At 40.4% G+C, this 18626-nt stretch overlaps 1 protein-coding gene across 1 annotated transcript in view; it reads left to right on the forward strand.

Annotated features, from left to right (window-relative positions):
• Nucleotides 1-9957: 9957 nt before the first annotated feature.
• cdh22 (cadherin 22) overlaps nucleotides 9958-18626 on the forward strand; it is a gene marked incomplete at both ends in the record, with an annotated part of 91419 nt that continues 82750 nt past the window's right edge. The window contains one exon of the mRNA XM_079266384.1: nucleotides 9958-10185. Within this exon, the coding sequence (XP_079122510.1) occupies nucleotides 9958-10185 (228 nt within the window). The remainder of the gene's footprint in view (nucleotides 10186-18626) is intronic.

An 18626-nucleotide genomic window follows, 5' to 3' on the forward strand; every position in this document is an offset into this window, starting at 1 on the left:
GTTAAACTACATGGGGACTGTTTAATTCAGATGGATGACATGTGTTGTTTGTGCAGAGGTGGTTTGAATGGAGGATTTTGTGTTGTGGTCTGATAGAATTGATGTTTGGAGAATTATGGTATGAGAGGACAATTTTATAGACTTTGTTAATGTATGATTGCACACTACTTTATCAATTGAAAACAAATACTGACATTATAAACAGTAACAAATATAACTGGTAACTTTAAAGTTGCATTTAAGTTGCATATATGTTTATTAATTAATCAAGAATGTTTGCCTGTTTAGCAGATCATAATTTCTGCACATTTATGATTTACACAACTTCCACGAGGCTGTACACTTGTTTGCAACGCAACCCTTCCACACTCCAAAGGAAACTGTTTTTTGTTTGCTTTTATTTTATTCATTTTCTTTTTCATTTTGTCAGTCTCACAGCAAACAGCCCATTAAAACTTTACCATCGCTAGATACACGACATAAACAGACATGTTTTCTGTTGTGCCATTTTTTTTCCACTCCTCTGTGACATGGCACAGGGCTAGTGAGCCAAGTGACTGTGACAAATTGGGATTGGAAATGACAAAATAGGCTATTTAATAAGCATGGCAGAGGGGATTGGACTCTGGTGTCGGGTTCACTCAAATAAGCAGACTGTCTGAACTCCTCCTGGGCCCAGCTTTGATGGCAGCTTTCATCCATCTGATGGGGAGACTCTGGCAGTGGAAGATGGAGCCGATGGAGTCTCGCTATGTCTGGTGTGAGTGTGTTAAGCTTTGCATGTGTGCGTGTGTGTGCACAGGGATGTTTTTGAGTAAATGCTAAATCAGTGCACACATCAATCAATCTGATGCCGAGATATACTGTGGCTAGCGAGCAGGCTCGGGGAGAGTAAATGTGCCATGTGTTAACCTTAGGCTGTTAACTCCCAAATATAAACCTTCCCTCAGATAGCATTCACTGCCATTATTTGTCACAGTGGCCCTTGAAAGAAGAAGTTATTATTAGACAGAGATGCAGCAATATTCCCTAATGATACCAGGCTCAACTGAGTTGCCACATTGTATGTTTGGGTATGTGAGGATGCAAAGAGAAATATTCGTGGATGCATGATCATGTGCAGAAAACACAAGAGGGGGTTAATGAAACATCATACAACACTGACCTGAGAAAATGTGTTTTAAAGTAGTACAGGATGGAACTGAAAAAAACCCATAAAGAAATGAGAGGAGAGATGGATAAAAACATTAATAAAAAAGAGGACAAAAAGGTACACCTGCAGAGGGAGCCTAACTGAGGGAACCTGCTGAGACTGTTGAGCATACAACGGGCAAAAAAGGTAATAAAAGAACAAATAAAAGTGGCAGTAGAGTGCAAAGGGGAAATGGAGTGGGAAAGACTGTGTGGATGGGCAGACAGCACAAGGGATGATGTAAAAGGTGTAAGAACAGGTTGACAGAGGAGACAAGTGAGCATAAGCCAAAGCAAAATACAACTAAACAAAGTGACACAGAGAAAGAATGGAAGACTGAAAAGCAATAGGCTTTGGAACTTGTTGACAGTGAGTTAGACACAGACACAGAGACAAAGACAGAGAAGGCAAAGAGGTGCATGGAATATAGAATAAGATGATGAAGGGAGGTGAGAAATGAAGAGTGAAGAAGATAACTAATGGTAGGATTGGTGATGGAGGGACAGAGAGGCTCTGTGTGGTGTACACGCTTGCGTACGTTAATAAAACCAAATGATTATACATAAGTTTGCAAACATTTTCTGTGCTTATGCTTGTGTGGAAAAAGAGTGTATGTATTTCTGTCTGAGTGAGAGAATGTCTGCATATATTTACTCCTCCCAGGGATGAAAAATAACGTTTCAGCCCAGCAGGAGCATTTTTGACCAGCTCCAATACACACCAATATCTGTGAAAACATGAATTATGAATTAAAGCATGGCATTTTCTGCTAATGTGCAATTCAATTCTATGATGAATTTCAAACTTCCCTGCCTCAAAACATTGCATGGTTAAAAATTTGGTTCTAGGCTATTAACTCACAGCTGCCCTGCAGTCGGACAAGTCCAGCGAAGCTGTTAGTGACTGTCATGTTTGAGCTCAGACCTGTAGCCTCCTCTGATGGGAAGAGCTGAGTACAGACTCAATGCTTTTGTTCAAGGAATTGTTCAAACGAGTCTGCTTGCCAATGAAACTCTGTCGTCTTTCTAGCTTTACAGCCTAGAGACCTTGAACCACACCATTCCTACAGGACATTAGCTATGTTTTTCTCAGCAGTGACGTTTGGACACTTCACCTTCAATTCTCACTTGTGTAAACCTCTCTGATAGCTTATGTCGCAATGTCCTTTGGACTCCATTTTAAAGCTTTGTCTATTACTGTTGTACCATTCCCTTTGTCATAAAATCTGTAGGTATGACAATCAATAATGTCCCAAACTACATACCCGTGATATATACATTTTGCTTAATTTCTAAGAACATGTGTATTGCTATATTTGCTTTCAGCTAAATGTTATCAACATGGTAACATGCTCACAAAGACAATGCTAACATGACGTTGAACACGTTTAACGTTTAACATTGTCAGGTCTTCATTTTGTGTGTTAGCGTGCGAACAGTTTTGAACATTACAATTTTGACCTAATAATGGCGCTAGATGAAGTGTCATCAGAATCTGTCCTATTCGGCCCCTTGAAGATCTGCACCATATGTCGTGCCAATCTATTTAATGTTTTTTGAGATATTTCACTCTCCCGGCAGTACATTAAGTGGTCTAAAGAGGTATTGTCCAGCTACCTGTTTTGCTAGCTTTTGTTGTCTGTGTTTGCAATAACTGTCAGTGCCGTAGAAACAAGTCAGCGTGATCTGCTTTTCACGGAAATCACAAATTGTCCAAGTCATTGCAGAGACTCATTTTCCACCCAAGTTAAACAGTGTTTCTGTGAAAAAAGAAGCAGCCTTTTATTTTTCACTCAGTAATTCACAGTGCTCATATATGCACTCCACACAGCTCTCTGAAGTGGTATCTAATCTGATTGGTCAGGGAAGGCACAATAGAGAGGAGAGCGGGCTAATGGCAGTGCAGAGAGGCAAAGATAACAAGCTTATCACAGTTTGAAAAAGTAAGAAAAAACTTGTTTTGGACACAAACTCAAATAAACCACTGAACAATCAGCTGGTGCCAGCCTCATTCAACAACTAATCCTTAGTATTGAACTTTATATAATTTCAAGAAAAGCACAACAATGGATACAATTTGAAAGAGGTACCATTTATTTATCTTCCGTGCTGCTGTTTATATATATATATATAGATATAGATATATCTATATATAAATATAGTATGTATATACTCCCTTTCCCTTACTTGTACTTTTCCCAATCTTCAACAACCCATCAGAAATATCTTCAAAATGGTTAATTCATCACCACATAACAGCACTTTCCCCTTATATTGTTCCAATAAAATATAAAATAAACATACATGATATGAGAATAAGCTATAATGTAGACCGACTAATAGGCAGACCGCCGTCCGGATCCGGTCCGAGACGCCGTTTTATCTGGACCCTGGACCGAAAACCGGTAGATAAATGAGAATTATTCAAGCTCTTCTTTTACACCGAACAAATACATGGGTTGTAAATCATATCAGCCAATCAAATATCTGTATTCCGATAAGCATTGAGGTTTATATGAGATACAGACATACAGGAGAGACTGGACGAGAGGCCGAACAATCGGAATAGTACTTGAGTCAGAGAAGTTATTTCACTTTGGGTTCTCCAAAAAGAGTAATGTGGACAGCGAAACCAGAGCCTTTAACCAAGAATGGACAAACTCTTAAATGTTAATTCTTCCCACAGGCAGTTCAAGAGCAGTATGTCTCATATATTCAGAGACCGTGGCGATTATTAAAAGCGGTAATGTGAAGCGCCACTACGAGACAAAGCTCAAATCTTTTAAACAACCACCCAATCATATCTGAAATAACCCTAAGAGCATATGATCAGATTACTAACACATTAATTCACTTTCCAACAATGATGTTAACAGAGAGAAAATAGAGCTGAAACAAGTGATATCAATAACCACAGATAAAGTCCCTGCACGCTAATTTCTCTTTTTAGATGATGAGAAGAATATAATATGTTTTATTTGGGTGACATCACTTCACACCTTAATGAATTGAATTTGATGCTGCAGGACTATTCAGTTAAATATTTTTTCTAAATAAAGTACTTTATTTTTCTGTTATGTCATTAATAATATATATATATATTAATATGTAATTCAAATAAGAGAAGAACATTTATTTATTATTAGAATACTTATTATTTATAATTCATCCAGTTACATTTGAAAACTGACGATAAACATTGTTCATATATTATTCAATTAAACGTTTTTTATTTGATTTGAGAGTCAGTTGTTGAATACAAACAGATGTTTATACAACTACTTGGCTACTTCAGTAATTATGGCCCTAAATCGATGTTCCAGACCTTTGTGTAGTGGGGACAATATGGGGATATAAAAGGCACCTGTGGTCCTGGCCTCACTCCTTTTTGGCCCCTGTCCTGGTGCTGTGGTGGCTCATGGTGGATTTCAGACATGTTCCTCCTCTTGTTGCCGTCTGACTACTTACCCCATATGTGAGGTGGTAAGTAGTCACAATCTTAACTTGTATTATTTCGCAGCATGGTGCGCCCTTTTAATCTCTGTTTATCATTTGTAGGTTCATCTGCTGCTGTTTTTCTGCCTCAATTTTGCCTGTTTTGTCTGCTTGTTTTGCCTCCATTTTCCTTGTTTTGCTTCTGTTTTGCATATTTTGGCTGTTTTTCCTTTGTTCTGCATGTTTTGGGTGTTTTGGTGATTTTCATTGATTCCTTTAAATATTATGTTAATTTTTACGAAACACATCTGTCCGAATATCTGTAACAAATCTGTGTGCCCTTAACACATTCTACACCATATATTAGGGTCATTGAGTTTATATTTCCCGGGGTGTAAAGGTGCGTTCACACCAAATGCGGCGCAAATTATTTGCGGGAGTAGATTACATACAAAGTCTATGCACAGACACAATGAGAGTACAGTGATGCAAATTTGCGATGGTGTGGTGCGTTTAACGCGTTTGGCACGACGCGATTGACTCAAATTTGCGTCAATCGGCCAAACGCGTGAGTAACAATTTTTCAACTTTGGTGCAAAATCGCATGATGCTGCGGCGCGATGCTCCCCCTGTCATCACTGACATCCTGCCGTTGTTGAATCAGGAAATAAAGATATTTTTTATCCATAAAAATACAATCGTCCTTAATCATTTAAGTTGTGTTTATATGATAGAAAAACACGATAGATGACTATAACAAAGTTAAAGGATGACATTTAGAATTTGTGATGATTTAAGCTGACTTCAGAGCTGTTGAAATGCTTTTTGGAACGGATGGAGCCTTGTAGACCAGCTACGAAAAGGGATCTGTATCTGCCAATATGGATCATCAGTGATCGACAATTAGTATCGGCGGCAAAAAAAACATGATCAGGGATCTTTTTTATTTTGTGCTGATCCGATCTGTGATCCGATCCGTGACTCTGATCCGTGATACGATCCAAACCGTGGGTTTTACGATCCGTTGCACCACTAGTTTTTAGGCGTGCTAATATGCACAGAAATCATTTCGAAACATGCTGAAACGCCTGTGTGAACACCCCTGTTTTAAACGGAAACGTAGTAGTGTGGCTGTATCCTTAGACACTCACACAGTTGTCCCCTATTGGCTGAAAATAAATTATCAGAGGCATGATTTTTGCATGATTTAGAGAATGACCAACAGGGGTCTTCCAAAATGTCCCCTGTTGGCTAAAGAGTCCCCTGTTGGATAAGAAGGCAAGTTCACACACACAAACAAACACACACAGCTACATTGCATAATTGCATACTTGTGAATACACACGCACACATATTCACAAGTATGCAATTATGCGAGAGTATGTGTCAGAGACAGAGAGGGCTGTCTGCTCGCCATTGGCCCCATCCCTATCAGTTCACAGTCATCAGTCTTGCCTGGCTGTCGTCTGTCCACTGCCAGCTGTCAAAGGGCATGCTCTGGGCATGCCCACTGATGAGAGGCTGCAGCCATACTCTAGAATCAATCCAACACTCTAATAGGTCGCGTATGGCTGCACAGTGCTTGCCAATAGCTTTGGATTGGACAATGAGTAGAGAAGGTAGTGGAAAGACTGTAAAAAGATAGCTCAGCTAGAGACAGACATGTCTGCCACATTTCGATTATTTGACAATTTTCAACAACAGGTTTTGCTAGCCATTGCTTGAAAAGAAGTTGCAGTAATTGACGCAAATTTGCCTCTGCTAGTGACGGCTTCTGACTCGACTGTAGTGACGGCCAAGTTTGAGGGAAATATGAACACACTGACATATTTTTTTTTTCAGTCTTCCCCTCTGACTCATTAGAGTTCCCTACATTTAGACCTACATGTAATGATGAGTAAATGTGTACACACTTAATGAAATTCCCCAAGTGGGGAGGAAGAACAGAAGGAGAGGCAGATCATTGGAGGAGTGCGGATTTTGTTTTTATACCAAACAGTTGGTGCTCAGCAAATGTTTCAGTTTGTAAGGCAATTTCTGGGATGTTGTTGTATGTAGAAAAAAATATTTGCTACAACTGCTCTCTAATTAAACATATTCAAACTGCCTGCCGCACTGTTAAGTCATCTACTGTAAGGGAACAGGGAAAGTGTAGCTCGGCAAAAATAAATTAATGCTATCTTCCCAATGCTGTTTGCCTTAGACGAGACCCTCCCATTGAGGTCTGCGCACACTGTTTGGTGGGGTGAGTGTCGAGGACATATGGACGGCGGCGTCGTGGTTGATGTCCTGTTCGTTCATGTCGGGTGTCTGTGCTCACTGGAATAAAACAGGACCAATGGGAAGTTGTGGATGTATGTTTACAAGTTTAATAATAACTATACTAATAATTCCTCTGGTAAGGTGTGGTCATAAGGTGTCTTTCGGGTCCTGTTGATACGTTATCTATTTGTGACATTAAACTTTTTTAATCTTATAAGAGTCATACATATCCTGTGAAACACATTGTACAATGTATTTCCTAATAATATAAATAATACCAGTAATGTTATCATGGTTATCTCATGTTTTGTTATCTTTATTTTTATAGAAAGCTTGGAGGGTCTAATGAAAGAAGAAATAAATTGATTATTTGTGAGCTTGATCCATATTAGCATCCAAAAGACGAGCTAGCGTAGCCTCTGCTTAAGTTATTTTATTGGCCACAACTTTGGTTCAGACTGAAATATCCAATATAAAACTAATTAAAGGATTGGCATAAAATTATTTGGAACTATTCAACGCCCCAAGAGGGTTAAGTCTACTGACCTGGTGATCCTTTGATTTGTCCTATAGCGCCATAAGGAAGTTGATATTTTAGTGTGTGCCCTTTGGGATGAAATGTAATGACTTTAGTTATCCCTGACTTTTTATTTAGTGGTATCATGAGGTCAACATTTAAAACACTTTGGTTAATTACCATTTAACTAATAACATTCAGCCTCATTTGTACTATGAGGCTACTACTAGTATTTAGTGATAGTTACAATGTTAATGTGGCAAACATTTCACTTCATCTACTTAACATCCATGTGTTTGCATGGTCACAGAGAGCATGTTAGCATGCTGACCTTTCACATTTAGCTCAATGGCATGGCAACTCAATTGTATTGTATTGTGAAGCAACCCCTGCATCACATGACTGAAAATACACCGTATGTTTGACAACATCACCAATATGGTATATGTGCCCATAACCCCATAGTTACTCCATTAACAACACCAAGTGTACTGAGTGAACAAAGAGGTCTAAGCTGTTACGCTGCTCCTGAACTGTTTGCTCTGGAGATTGGAAACCCCCAGAGCAGTTGGTTTCCAATACCACGGACATTGCCTTGGCCAAAAGTCTGAGAAGGAATTATTTCCGGAAGCTCCAAGCACGCTACTGGGCAGGAGGAGAGTGAGATTAGAAGTCCTCTCCCAGCCGGCAGAAATACAATAGGTTAAACCACCTACTGGCCTGAGGAGCATTCCTTTGACTGGTGTTGCGATCTTCCTTTCTTGAGGTTGCAAGGCCAGAGACGTACTAAATGTTATTGTTTTTCCTTTTTCTGTCATCTGCCTTTTGTTCTCGAAATTTCAAATAGACCATTAATCGCACCCTCAGCCACACACAGTCTGTCTCCTGTTCTCTGTTTTAATCTATCACTCATTACTTTCTTTTTCAGTTCTCTTTCATGCTCTTTTCATTTACTCTCCCTCTAACCTCTCTCTCTGCTTCTCTGCTCTGTCAACTCTGTCTTTCTTTCACACCTCTATGCATGTTTCACAACCGTGAATGACCGTATCTGCTCCCCCCTACCACTCTCCAATGTTTGTCTGAAGTATTAGGGAGTTGTTGCCTTATTAGATTGAATTGCCTTATTGGATAGAATTAATTGATGAATACTTTCATCCAATTAGTCCTCCCTCATGCAATTAATCAGCTGACTGATGTTAGCGCTGCTCCATCAGTCGGACGAAAGGCAGACAGATGCTTTGGGTCTGGTGTGTGATGAACATTGACCTCTCCCTCTCTCTCTCTCTCCCTCTCTGTGTCTCTCTCTCCCCTTCCTATTTTCTACACACCTGGTTCCCTGTCCTCTTCTCACTGTTTTGCAATCGCTCTCAAGCACATTCTTAGAAGTCTTGCTGAACACAAGAAACGCTGGCAGAAAACAGTTTCCTTCCGATATTCCTAAAAATACCAACATATTATGGGTTTTCTGGCTGAGAACACACATAGGTAAAAGAATGAGCAGAAACATGGTGTTTGATTTATTTTCTTTATTTAATGTCTATAAATTGCAAAACATTCTGTGCTATCAATGCTATATGAATGCTGCTTAAAAAAAGAAACAATTATGCAATCCTAAACCCGGACAGATTTTAAGGCTTAGAAGGACCAAGTACCATGGAGAAAATATTTACGGATTCAGCCCAAATTGCAGTTATAACATACATATTCTTTTCTGTTTTACAGGTTTATCCTGCCCTTGCCTGTTAAACACTGATGGAGTTGTCATGATCGTCAAAGAACTACTGTTGGACCTTTGAAGAATGAACTTTCCAAACCACTGGATTGTTCTGGAGGGAAAAGCCAGCGAAGGTCAAAAGAAATCATCAAGAGTAATATTAGTTGGGCTTTTCTCAGTTCAAGGATTCTTCTTCGGTAGACAAAATTATTCATGACTTTTCAAGGAGCTGGACTTTAGAAGACTTTTCATCGCAAAAGAAGTTCAAAATAGTAATCCAACCATTGGAAAGGACGACGTTACAAGTAAAATCAGATGAACTGAAGTAAAAAGGACAAATTCAAGAATGGATGTACACCATCAATCTTCAGGGGCGTTTTTCTCACTCCAGTTGTATCGCTGTTTCCCACTAGTTTCCCTATTGATCAGTGAGAAAATCCTATAAAATCTGTTATTTTTGTTGCCTTCAAAAATCAGCTTGAAAGGCATTATCCTAAAGGTCATAATTTGAAAAAGTGCTCTGAAACTTGCTATGAAAGGTGGGGCAGATACTTGAAAGAATCAAAATGACTGTTCATGCTACAAAACAAACAGGCACTCTGCAGGTGGTAGGAATCCAATATGCTCCATGACGTACCCTGTATTCAGCAGATAACCTCAGATATATTTGTGATCTCATGGATTAACTTTTAAATTCTTACACAAAGGCCTTTTTCATTTGGTTTACAACTACAACCGAAAAACAAAACAACGCTTCCTGTTCACATGCATCTTTTATGTTACATGTAGACCCAGGCTGAATTTATTTTTTCCTTTTCCTATTTTATTTTTAATCAAAATGGCTCTTTCATGGACATCAGGGGCTTGGACACTGGCAGCATTGGGTTTTCTTAGCTGCTGTAGTTTTGGCTGGTGTGAGGCCTCAAGGACTAGTGGTACGACCTCAGAAGGAAGTAGACAGGAGCAAGGACCCTCATTGTTGGAACGAGTGAAGAGAGGATGGGTGTGGAACCAGTTCTTTGTAGTAGAGGAGTACACGGGCACAGAGCCACTCTACGTAGGAAAGGTAAGGACATTTCATTTTATCATGTAAATATCGTAATAAGAACTTTGTGTTGATTCCTTAAACTGAAGGGAATTAAGATATGTTTTCAAGTTGTAGTAAAATTTGTGCAAATGTCTGCATGCTCCCCTGTCATCCAGATAAATATCTTATTAGCATTGCCCACTCACATCAGCGCCGCATAGCAGCAGATCTTTTTCTAAGAAGCAGAATTAAAGTCCAGAGGTTTTTCACTTTCACATAATCATAGTGTATCTGATAAGTGATTCAAAAAGTTACACTGAGTTAGACACATTTACAATTGCATGAGAATGTCACCACTGTGCTGTATTTTCCAAAAGACCAGATTGTGTTGACGTATGTAAATGTGTAAAGAATTGCTCCAAAGAAATAGGGGGCAGAATTTCACCTTTACTACTGGGTCCATACAATCTCAATTACAGTCAACAGTTGTAAAAATTGCCATCTAGCAAGAATACATCAAATCAAACCAAACTGTTCGAACTCTGAGAACTCAAAATAACATTGCAATCTCAATACAGTCTGTGTAACATAACGTTTTGATAGTGTGTTGATTGGTTTGGGTCTGGGCTAGCAGAGACGAGGGGACAACTCATGTTTTTGTTTTGTCCTCCCTGCTGGCGGGGTACTGCTTCGCTCAGAAGGGAGTGTGCAGAGGCTCCGGGGGATGAGTTTGAGTTAGCGGCTGTGGTGGCTCGGATTTGGCTGGCGAAAACACCGAGGCCGATAGTCACAGTGGGCTGGTGAAGCGCTGGGTCTAAGCTGTGTAACGGCAGCAACAGAAAGTTTGCCGATCAGGTGGGGAGTCAGGGCAGCAGTCCCCTGAGATCTGAGCCCCGATGCTGGAGTTTGCTGAACTGCTAATAGAAGCTCCGTCAGCCTTCTGCAGCCACCTGTGTTTTTGCTCCCGGCAAAGCAGCCTCCGGGCGGTGGTGAGGACGAGGAGAGGGTAAGATTCATTTTCTCGTGTCTGCCACATTGAAATGAATCCAGTGAACAAACTATTCTGTACAGAGAACTACCTCTTTATTCTCGAAACGGAGGGCAGTCCAGCGCTACAGGCATCTTGCAAGTGGTATTACAAGAATGTATGGGCTGGGGCTAATCAGTTAGCATGCTCATTTCCGTTGATATCGCAACACAATACATAGACATCTTTGACATAAGATCAACACGATAGCCTTCTCACTTTCTGTGGATGTTGTTAAATACAGTTTTGGCCATATCTTACACATTGCAGAAAAAAAAGCTCAGAATGATTCAGCAGTTTTGCAGATATGTAATTGTGCATATTTGGCTAGTGTCCAGCGCTTTATCGGAAAATTAGCTTAAGATATCATCACTGTCTGCTACATATCAGGCAAAAGGTGAAAAATAATGTGCCGTAATTCATTGATATCCCACAAAATGATTTTGTATCTTATCCCAGTAGTCATGAACAATGAAGTATTCAGACCACAAAGTCTCACACAAAGGTGGGTGGGCACAACAAAGAGTGATCTTTCACCCAGGAGACCACGGTTTGTTCCCCTTGTGAAACGAGAAGTCAACGTTGTCAGGTAACTTGCTTACTTCAGTAATGGCACTTACGTGGTTGTTTGAACCCTAACAATGTTTTTTTTCCCTAAACCTAACTAGGTAGTGTTGTTGCCTAAACCTTACAGAGTTTCCTGTGAAGACTGACGTTTTATTTTTAAAAGGCTGTATACATGTAACAAGCGGAAATTGACACATGTTGCTGGCTTTAGTAGGAAAACTCACTAGAATGAAGAGTAGCTTTTCATAATATATCATACGAACTGTTGTATTGACTGGGAAAGGACTGTATATTTGTACTGTGATTCATTAAAAGTTGTTTGCACGCACACAGTCTTGAGACTCAAACTCCGAACAGCAACATAAACTAATCTATTTACAGACACGGCCGTCATTTCGCGCCACCTGGCTCGTTCAAGCCTTTTCACTTCCTTCACGCCGTTAATATTAGTCCGCGAGCAGCTGACTGCCGTCCTCCTCCGCAACGGGCGTAGTGCGGTTCCTGCTCCGCTGCTTCTCCGCAACCCGTCTGAGGTCGTCCTTCGTCACACTAACCATGAACATACTTTGCACATCAACAACCATCATTGTTGTTAGTCATTTTCAATTCCATTAATCTAACCCAGTATACAAATGTACCATAATCCCAATTTAGTTTTGATGTGGAAAGAATACGTACAATAATTGTGTGAACTTTGAAAAGTGTAATTGTTTAGCTCCCCCAACAATAACCACAAACTCAGTGCATTTGCGTTGCAGAGATGCAGTTGCATATTGGCCAAAATTGTTGCCAAACTTGCACAGGCCGAATTACCTCCTGATCAGTATAAACACATTTTCAGCTGAATCACTCAACCCACCTAATCAGTAAAGGGTTATCTGGAACCATTGGATTACTACACTACTACTAACAGATAGAACAAAGAGGAAAAATAAACACTTTGGTCATGGGTTTAAGAATAAGAAGAGATAAAGATCAAGTCCCAGTGTTTTTCTGCAAAACACCTCTGGAAGGTGCTCTATCACCAGTAGTAATAACCTTTGACACTGCAAAGAATCTAAAGCTCTTTGTACATCTGTTCCTCCATGACATTGCCCAATATTTGTCTTCAACTATACTGTCATTTTTTTCTAAAAACGTCTTTTGCTTTTTCAAGCCCTGGCATCTGTAACCACATGCAATTGAGGAGAAGCAGCCAGTTTTGAAAAGTGTCTACCTTCAGCTGTCACTAGCAGAGCTCCTGTGTAACGTAGGCGTTGTGGTGGTTTTGAGTTTTGTTTCACTCCCACGTTCTTGTTCTCATTGTTATATACTGGTAGAAACCTCATTGTTCTCTGATCCACTCTCATTTGTTGTGCTGTAGAATCTCTGAAAGCTGTAAAAGTCCATTGGCTTCTTGTAATACAAACTGAGTACTTCCTGCTGACGCTTCATGTGAAAAGCTTTCCAAGGGTGAATCACTGGAACAGTTTTTGCTACACTACATTTTGACTTTAGGATCATACAAACTTCAAAGGAAATTTTGCGCAGACAAACTGTATACTATAGGAAATAATACATACAGATTTTGACATCCTTTGGTATCAACTTCAAATATTATTTGAACACATACTGATCGAAAGAAGAGGAAATAATCACTTGTTGTGAATCCTAAACTGTCCTCATGTCATCATTCAATTCAATTCAATTCAATTCAATTTATTTTTGTATAGCCCAAAATCACAAATTACAAATTTGCCTCAGAGGGCTTTACAATATGTACACGTTTGACTTCTTCTTGTCCCGGGACCCTCACATCGGAACAGGAAAAACTCCCCAAAAACCCCTTTAACGGGGGGGAAAGAGGAAGAAACCTGTGGGAGAGCAATAGAGGAGGGATCCCTCTCCCAGGATGAACAGACGTGCAATGATGTCATGTGTAGAACAGGATAGTAAATTACAACACATTCAATGTAATTACAGCACATTCAATGTATGACACAACCATGACAGGAGGCAAGACCTGGTCCAGGTAAACCCGGATACACAGTACCTGTATTAGCAGTTGGAGTCAGCAGGGCCATGGTAGGAGGAAGGACCAGGGTCCAGATGAAACCATGCTCCATGGAAACCTGTGAGGAGAGGAAGCACAAGGACTCCGGGGAAGAGACAAAATCAGTACTGTGCATTAATGGTATCGGTAATAGGATTAATAATGTTAATCATGAAGATCGTAGTAGGTGTCAGCAGGGCCATGGCTGGTTGAAGAACCAGTGTCCAGATAAAACTGCGGTCATCCTGTGAGGCGAGAAAGCACAAATACTCCGGTGAAGAATTAAAGTTAGTAATGAGCATTAATGGGACATCAATGCATACAGACGGAGGTGAAGAAGAGGAGGAGAGAGGTGCTCAGTGTAGGAAGTCCCCCTGTAGTTTTTGCCTCTACCAGTTTGTCCATGGGCCGGTCCAAGGCAAGCCAGAGCCAGCCCTAACTATAAGCACTATCAAAGAGGAAAGTCTTAAGCCTACTCTTAAATGTGGTGAGTGTGTCTGCCCCCCGGACAGAAACGGGAAGCTAGTTCCACAGAAGAGGAGCCTGATAACTGAAGGCTCTGGCTCCCGTCCTACTTTTTAAGACTCTAGGAACCACAAGTAACCCTGAATCACTGGATCGCAGCGTTCTAGTAGGGCAGTATGGTACTATAAGCTCTTTAAGATATGATGGAGCCTGACCAGTTCGGGCTTTGTAGGTAAGTAAAAGGATTTTAAATTATATTCTAGATTTTACAGGGAGCCAGTGCAGAGAAGCTAATACAGGAGTAATATGATCTCTCCTCTTAGTTCTTGTTAGTACACGAGCTGCAGCATTCTGGATCAGCTGGAGAGATTTAAGAGACTTATTAGAGCAGCCTGAAAATAAGGAATTGCAGTAATCTAGTCTAGAGGTAACAAAAGCATGAATTCATTTCTCTGCATCGCTCTGAGATAGGATGTGCCTGATTTTTGAAATATTACGTAGGTGAAAAAAGGCAGTCCTAGAAATAAGTTTTATCTGAGAGTTGAAAGACAAATCCTGATCAAAGGTAACTCCAAGATTCTTGACGGTGCTGCTGGATGCCAGCGCAATGCCATCTAGAGAAACTATATCATTCGATAACTGATTTCGGAGGTGTTCTGGGCCTAGTAGAATAACTTCAGTTTTGTCTGAGTTTAACATCAGGAAGTTGCAGGTCATCCAGGTTTTTATGTCCTTAAGACACGCTTGCAGTTTAGCAAGCTGGTTGGTTTCGTCTGGTTTGATCGATATATATAATTGAGTATCATCTGCATAACAATGAAAGGTTATAGAGTGTTTTCTGATAATATTGCCTAAAGGAAGCATATATAAGGTGAACAAGATTGGTCCAAGCACAGAACCTTGTGGAACTCCATAACTGACGTTGGTCCTCATTGAGGCTTCATCATTTACATAAACAAACTGAGATCGATCCGATAAATAGGATCCAAACCAGTTCAGTGCGGTTCCTTTGATGCCAATATAATGTTCCAGTCTCTGCAACAGGATGTAGTGGTCTATAGTGTCGAACGCAGCACTAAGGTCTAACAGGACAAGAACAGAGACGAGTCCTTTGTCTGATGCGATTAGAAGGTCATTAGTTATTTTTACCAGAGCTGTCTCTGTGCTATGATGCTTTCTAAATCCTGACTGAAAATCCTCAAATAAACTATTGTTACACAGAAAGTCACACAACTGATTTGCAACTGCTTTCTCAAGGATCTTAGAGAGGAAGGGAAGGTTCGAGATCGGTCTATAGTTGGCCAACACCTCTGGATCCAGAGTGGGCTTCTTAAGAAGAGGTTTAATCACAGCTACTTTAAAGGACTGTGGTACATAACCTGTTACTAAAGACAGGTTGATGATATCTAATAAAGTTGTGCTAATTAATGGTAGCACTTCTTTAAGCAGCCTAGTCGGTATAGGGTCTAAGAGACAGGTGGAAGGTTTAGACGTAGAAATTGTTGAAGTCAGTTTGTCAAGGTCAATGGGAGTAAAGCCATCTAAACATATATCAGGGTTTACAGCTGTTTCTAAGGTTACTCTATTCGTGGAAAGATCGGTCGAGGGCAGGAGATTATTAATGTTCTCTCTAATAATTATAATCTTATCATTAAAGAAGTTCATGAAGTCTTTGCTACTGAGGTCTATAGGGATACTCGGCACAACAGAGCTGTGACTCTCTGTCAGCCTGGCTACAGTGCTGAAGAGGAACCTGGGGTTGTTCTTATTTTTCTCTATTAACAATGAGTAATAAGCTGATCTGGCATTACGGAGGGCCTTCTTATATGTCTTAAGACTATCTCGTCAGAGTAACCGAGATTGTTCCAAGTTAGTGGAACGCCATGTTCTTTCAAGTTTTCGCGATGTTTGCTTTAATTTGCGGGTTTCAGGGTTATACCATGGAGCGAATCTCCTTTGTTTTACCAACTTATTTTTTAAAGGAGCAATAGAGTCTAGTGTCCTTCTCAGTGAGCTTGTAGCACTGTCGACAAGATAATCAATCTGGGTCGGACTAAAGCCAGCACAGAAGTCCTCCGTCACATCGAAGCATGGTATTGAGTTAAATACAGACGGAATCGCTTCTTTAAATTGAGCTACGGCACCATCAGATAGACATCTAGTGTAGTAACTCTTGCTTAACGGTGTACACTCAGTTAGTAAGAATTCAAAAGTTATTAGATAATGATCCGACAGAAGAGGGTTCTGTGGATAGACTATTAAATCGTCTATGTTAATGCCATAAGTCAGAACCAGGTCGAGAGTGTGGTTAAAACAGTGAGTGGGTTTCTGTACATTCTGACAGAAACCAATCGAATCTAATAATGAAATAAATGCAGTACTGAGGCTGTTGTTCTCGACATCCACATGAATATTAAAGTCACCTACAATAATTACTTTGTCTGTTTTAAGGACTAGACTTGATAAAAACTGAAAAAATTCCGAATACGGACCTGGGGCCCGGTACACTATAACAAATATAACTGGCTGTATTGTTTTCCAGGTTGGGTGTGAAAGACTAAGAACCAAGCTTTCAAATGAGTTATAGTCTAGTTTAGGTTTAGGGTGTAATAATAGGCTAGAGTCAAAGATGGCTGCTACTCCACCTCCTCGGCCGGTGCCTCGAGGAATGTGAGTATTGATATGACTTGGAGGAGTTGATTCATTTAGGCTGACATATTCATCATTACTCAGCCAGGTTTCAGTAAGACAAAATAAATCAATATGATGATCTGATATTAGCTCATTTACCAGTAGAGCTTTAGATAACAAAGATCTGATATTTAAGAGTCCACATTTAATTATCCTATTATGTTGTACTGTTGCTGTAGTTTTAACTTGGATTAAGTTATTTTGTTTAACTCCTCGATCGTTTATTTTTGATTTAATAAATTTCAGTGGCCGTGGGGCAGACACAGTCTCTATGTGGTGTTGCGTGAGTAACTGCTCTAATGGAAGCTCAGAGGAGTGTGTAAGACTGCAACTCTGCTTCCTGGTCTGATCTCCGGGTTGTCATGTACCAGGTCCATACAGAAACTGGGTCAGATTTGCAGAGATGAGATCTGCTCCATCCAAAGTAGGATGAATGCCGTCACTCCTAAGCAAACCAGGTTTTCCCCAGAAAGTGTCATAGGAGCTACAGTTAACATTCTGAAGAGTGACATATCAGCAACTATTTATGTGAAGATATAGTGGAGTAGTGTCTAACTGAGCAGAAAATGGAGTCACTCTCCGTCAGTGTTTCTTGTTTTCTGAGCTTTTCCTTGCTTTCTTGACATAGCCGGACGTTGGCCAGACGTGCTTTTAGTGCATGTTAGTGTGCCCCAATGGTTAGCTTACAGCCTCTGCTCTACACTGCGCTCATACGGCGGTTAGACCTGACGATGTTGTCCCGATTGGCAGCATCGTAGCAGAAGCGTAGCTTCCACCCTCTGGTTTCCCGTCAGGTAAACACTGTTAGCTCTGTCAGCACTTTAGCCATAGTTTGCACTGTTGGGGCTGTTAGCTCACTCTTGGCTATGAGCCGCCTGTTCGCCGTCTTCATGTTGAGACAGGCGGTTGATTGACAGGCAATCAAAATGCTCCCAATCTCGGATTTTGCACCTTTAATGGCCAGTGCCATTTCCATTACACATGAAGAATACTAGCACTGGGCCTGAATCACAAGTTCTAATCATACACATAATTTACCATATTTACCTCAAGAGCTGTACCTGCCTTTTTACCAGAGGCGCCAGGGGCTGGATCTAGTTCCTTTGCCCTAGTTCTAGGATCACAAAAAGTCTACTTCAGAAGGAAGTACTTTCTGCTCGTCCAGGAACTATCAGGGCAGATTATACAGTTCACTGATCAAACACAACTCCCAGTGTACAACTTGATGCACACAGTTAGCAACAAGAGAGTGAACAAGGTAAACAAATCATCATTGGCTTATTGTTTCATTGCGGTTGCCTACTAAAGCATTAATAACGGGCCATAAATGCTCAACATGCAGATTGCTCGGTAGGCAGGTACTCTGGAGTTTCACCATGTCTTCTTTGCATGCGGTAATTACATTCGTTCTGTGTTGTCTTTGTTTTTCAATCAGTTATGAGAGTAATTTCTCCAATCTTCACACTAGGACTTTGTTTAGTTCCTGTGGTTCCTTTGATTCTGGAACTGTTTGGTCAAACAGCGGTGTTACTCAGTGACGCTGCTCAACGATGCCCTTCTCTTTGATGTTGAGGACAATGTGTTGACATCAGAGATGTGATTGTTGAATGTTATTATTTGAACGTGATTATAGAACATGAGTATTGGTCAAATGGAATAGTTTTGCTTTAATCTCAGTGCCATTTGTAAATTTGGGTA

The sequence above is a fragment of the Melanostigma gelatinosum genome (genome assembly GCF_949748355.1).
Source record: "Melanostigma gelatinosum genome assembly, chromosome: 3".
In the NCBI taxonomy this organism is placed as follows: domain Eukaryota; kingdom Metazoa; phylum Chordata; class Actinopteri; order Perciformes; family Zoarcidae; genus Melanostigma; species Melanostigma gelatinosum.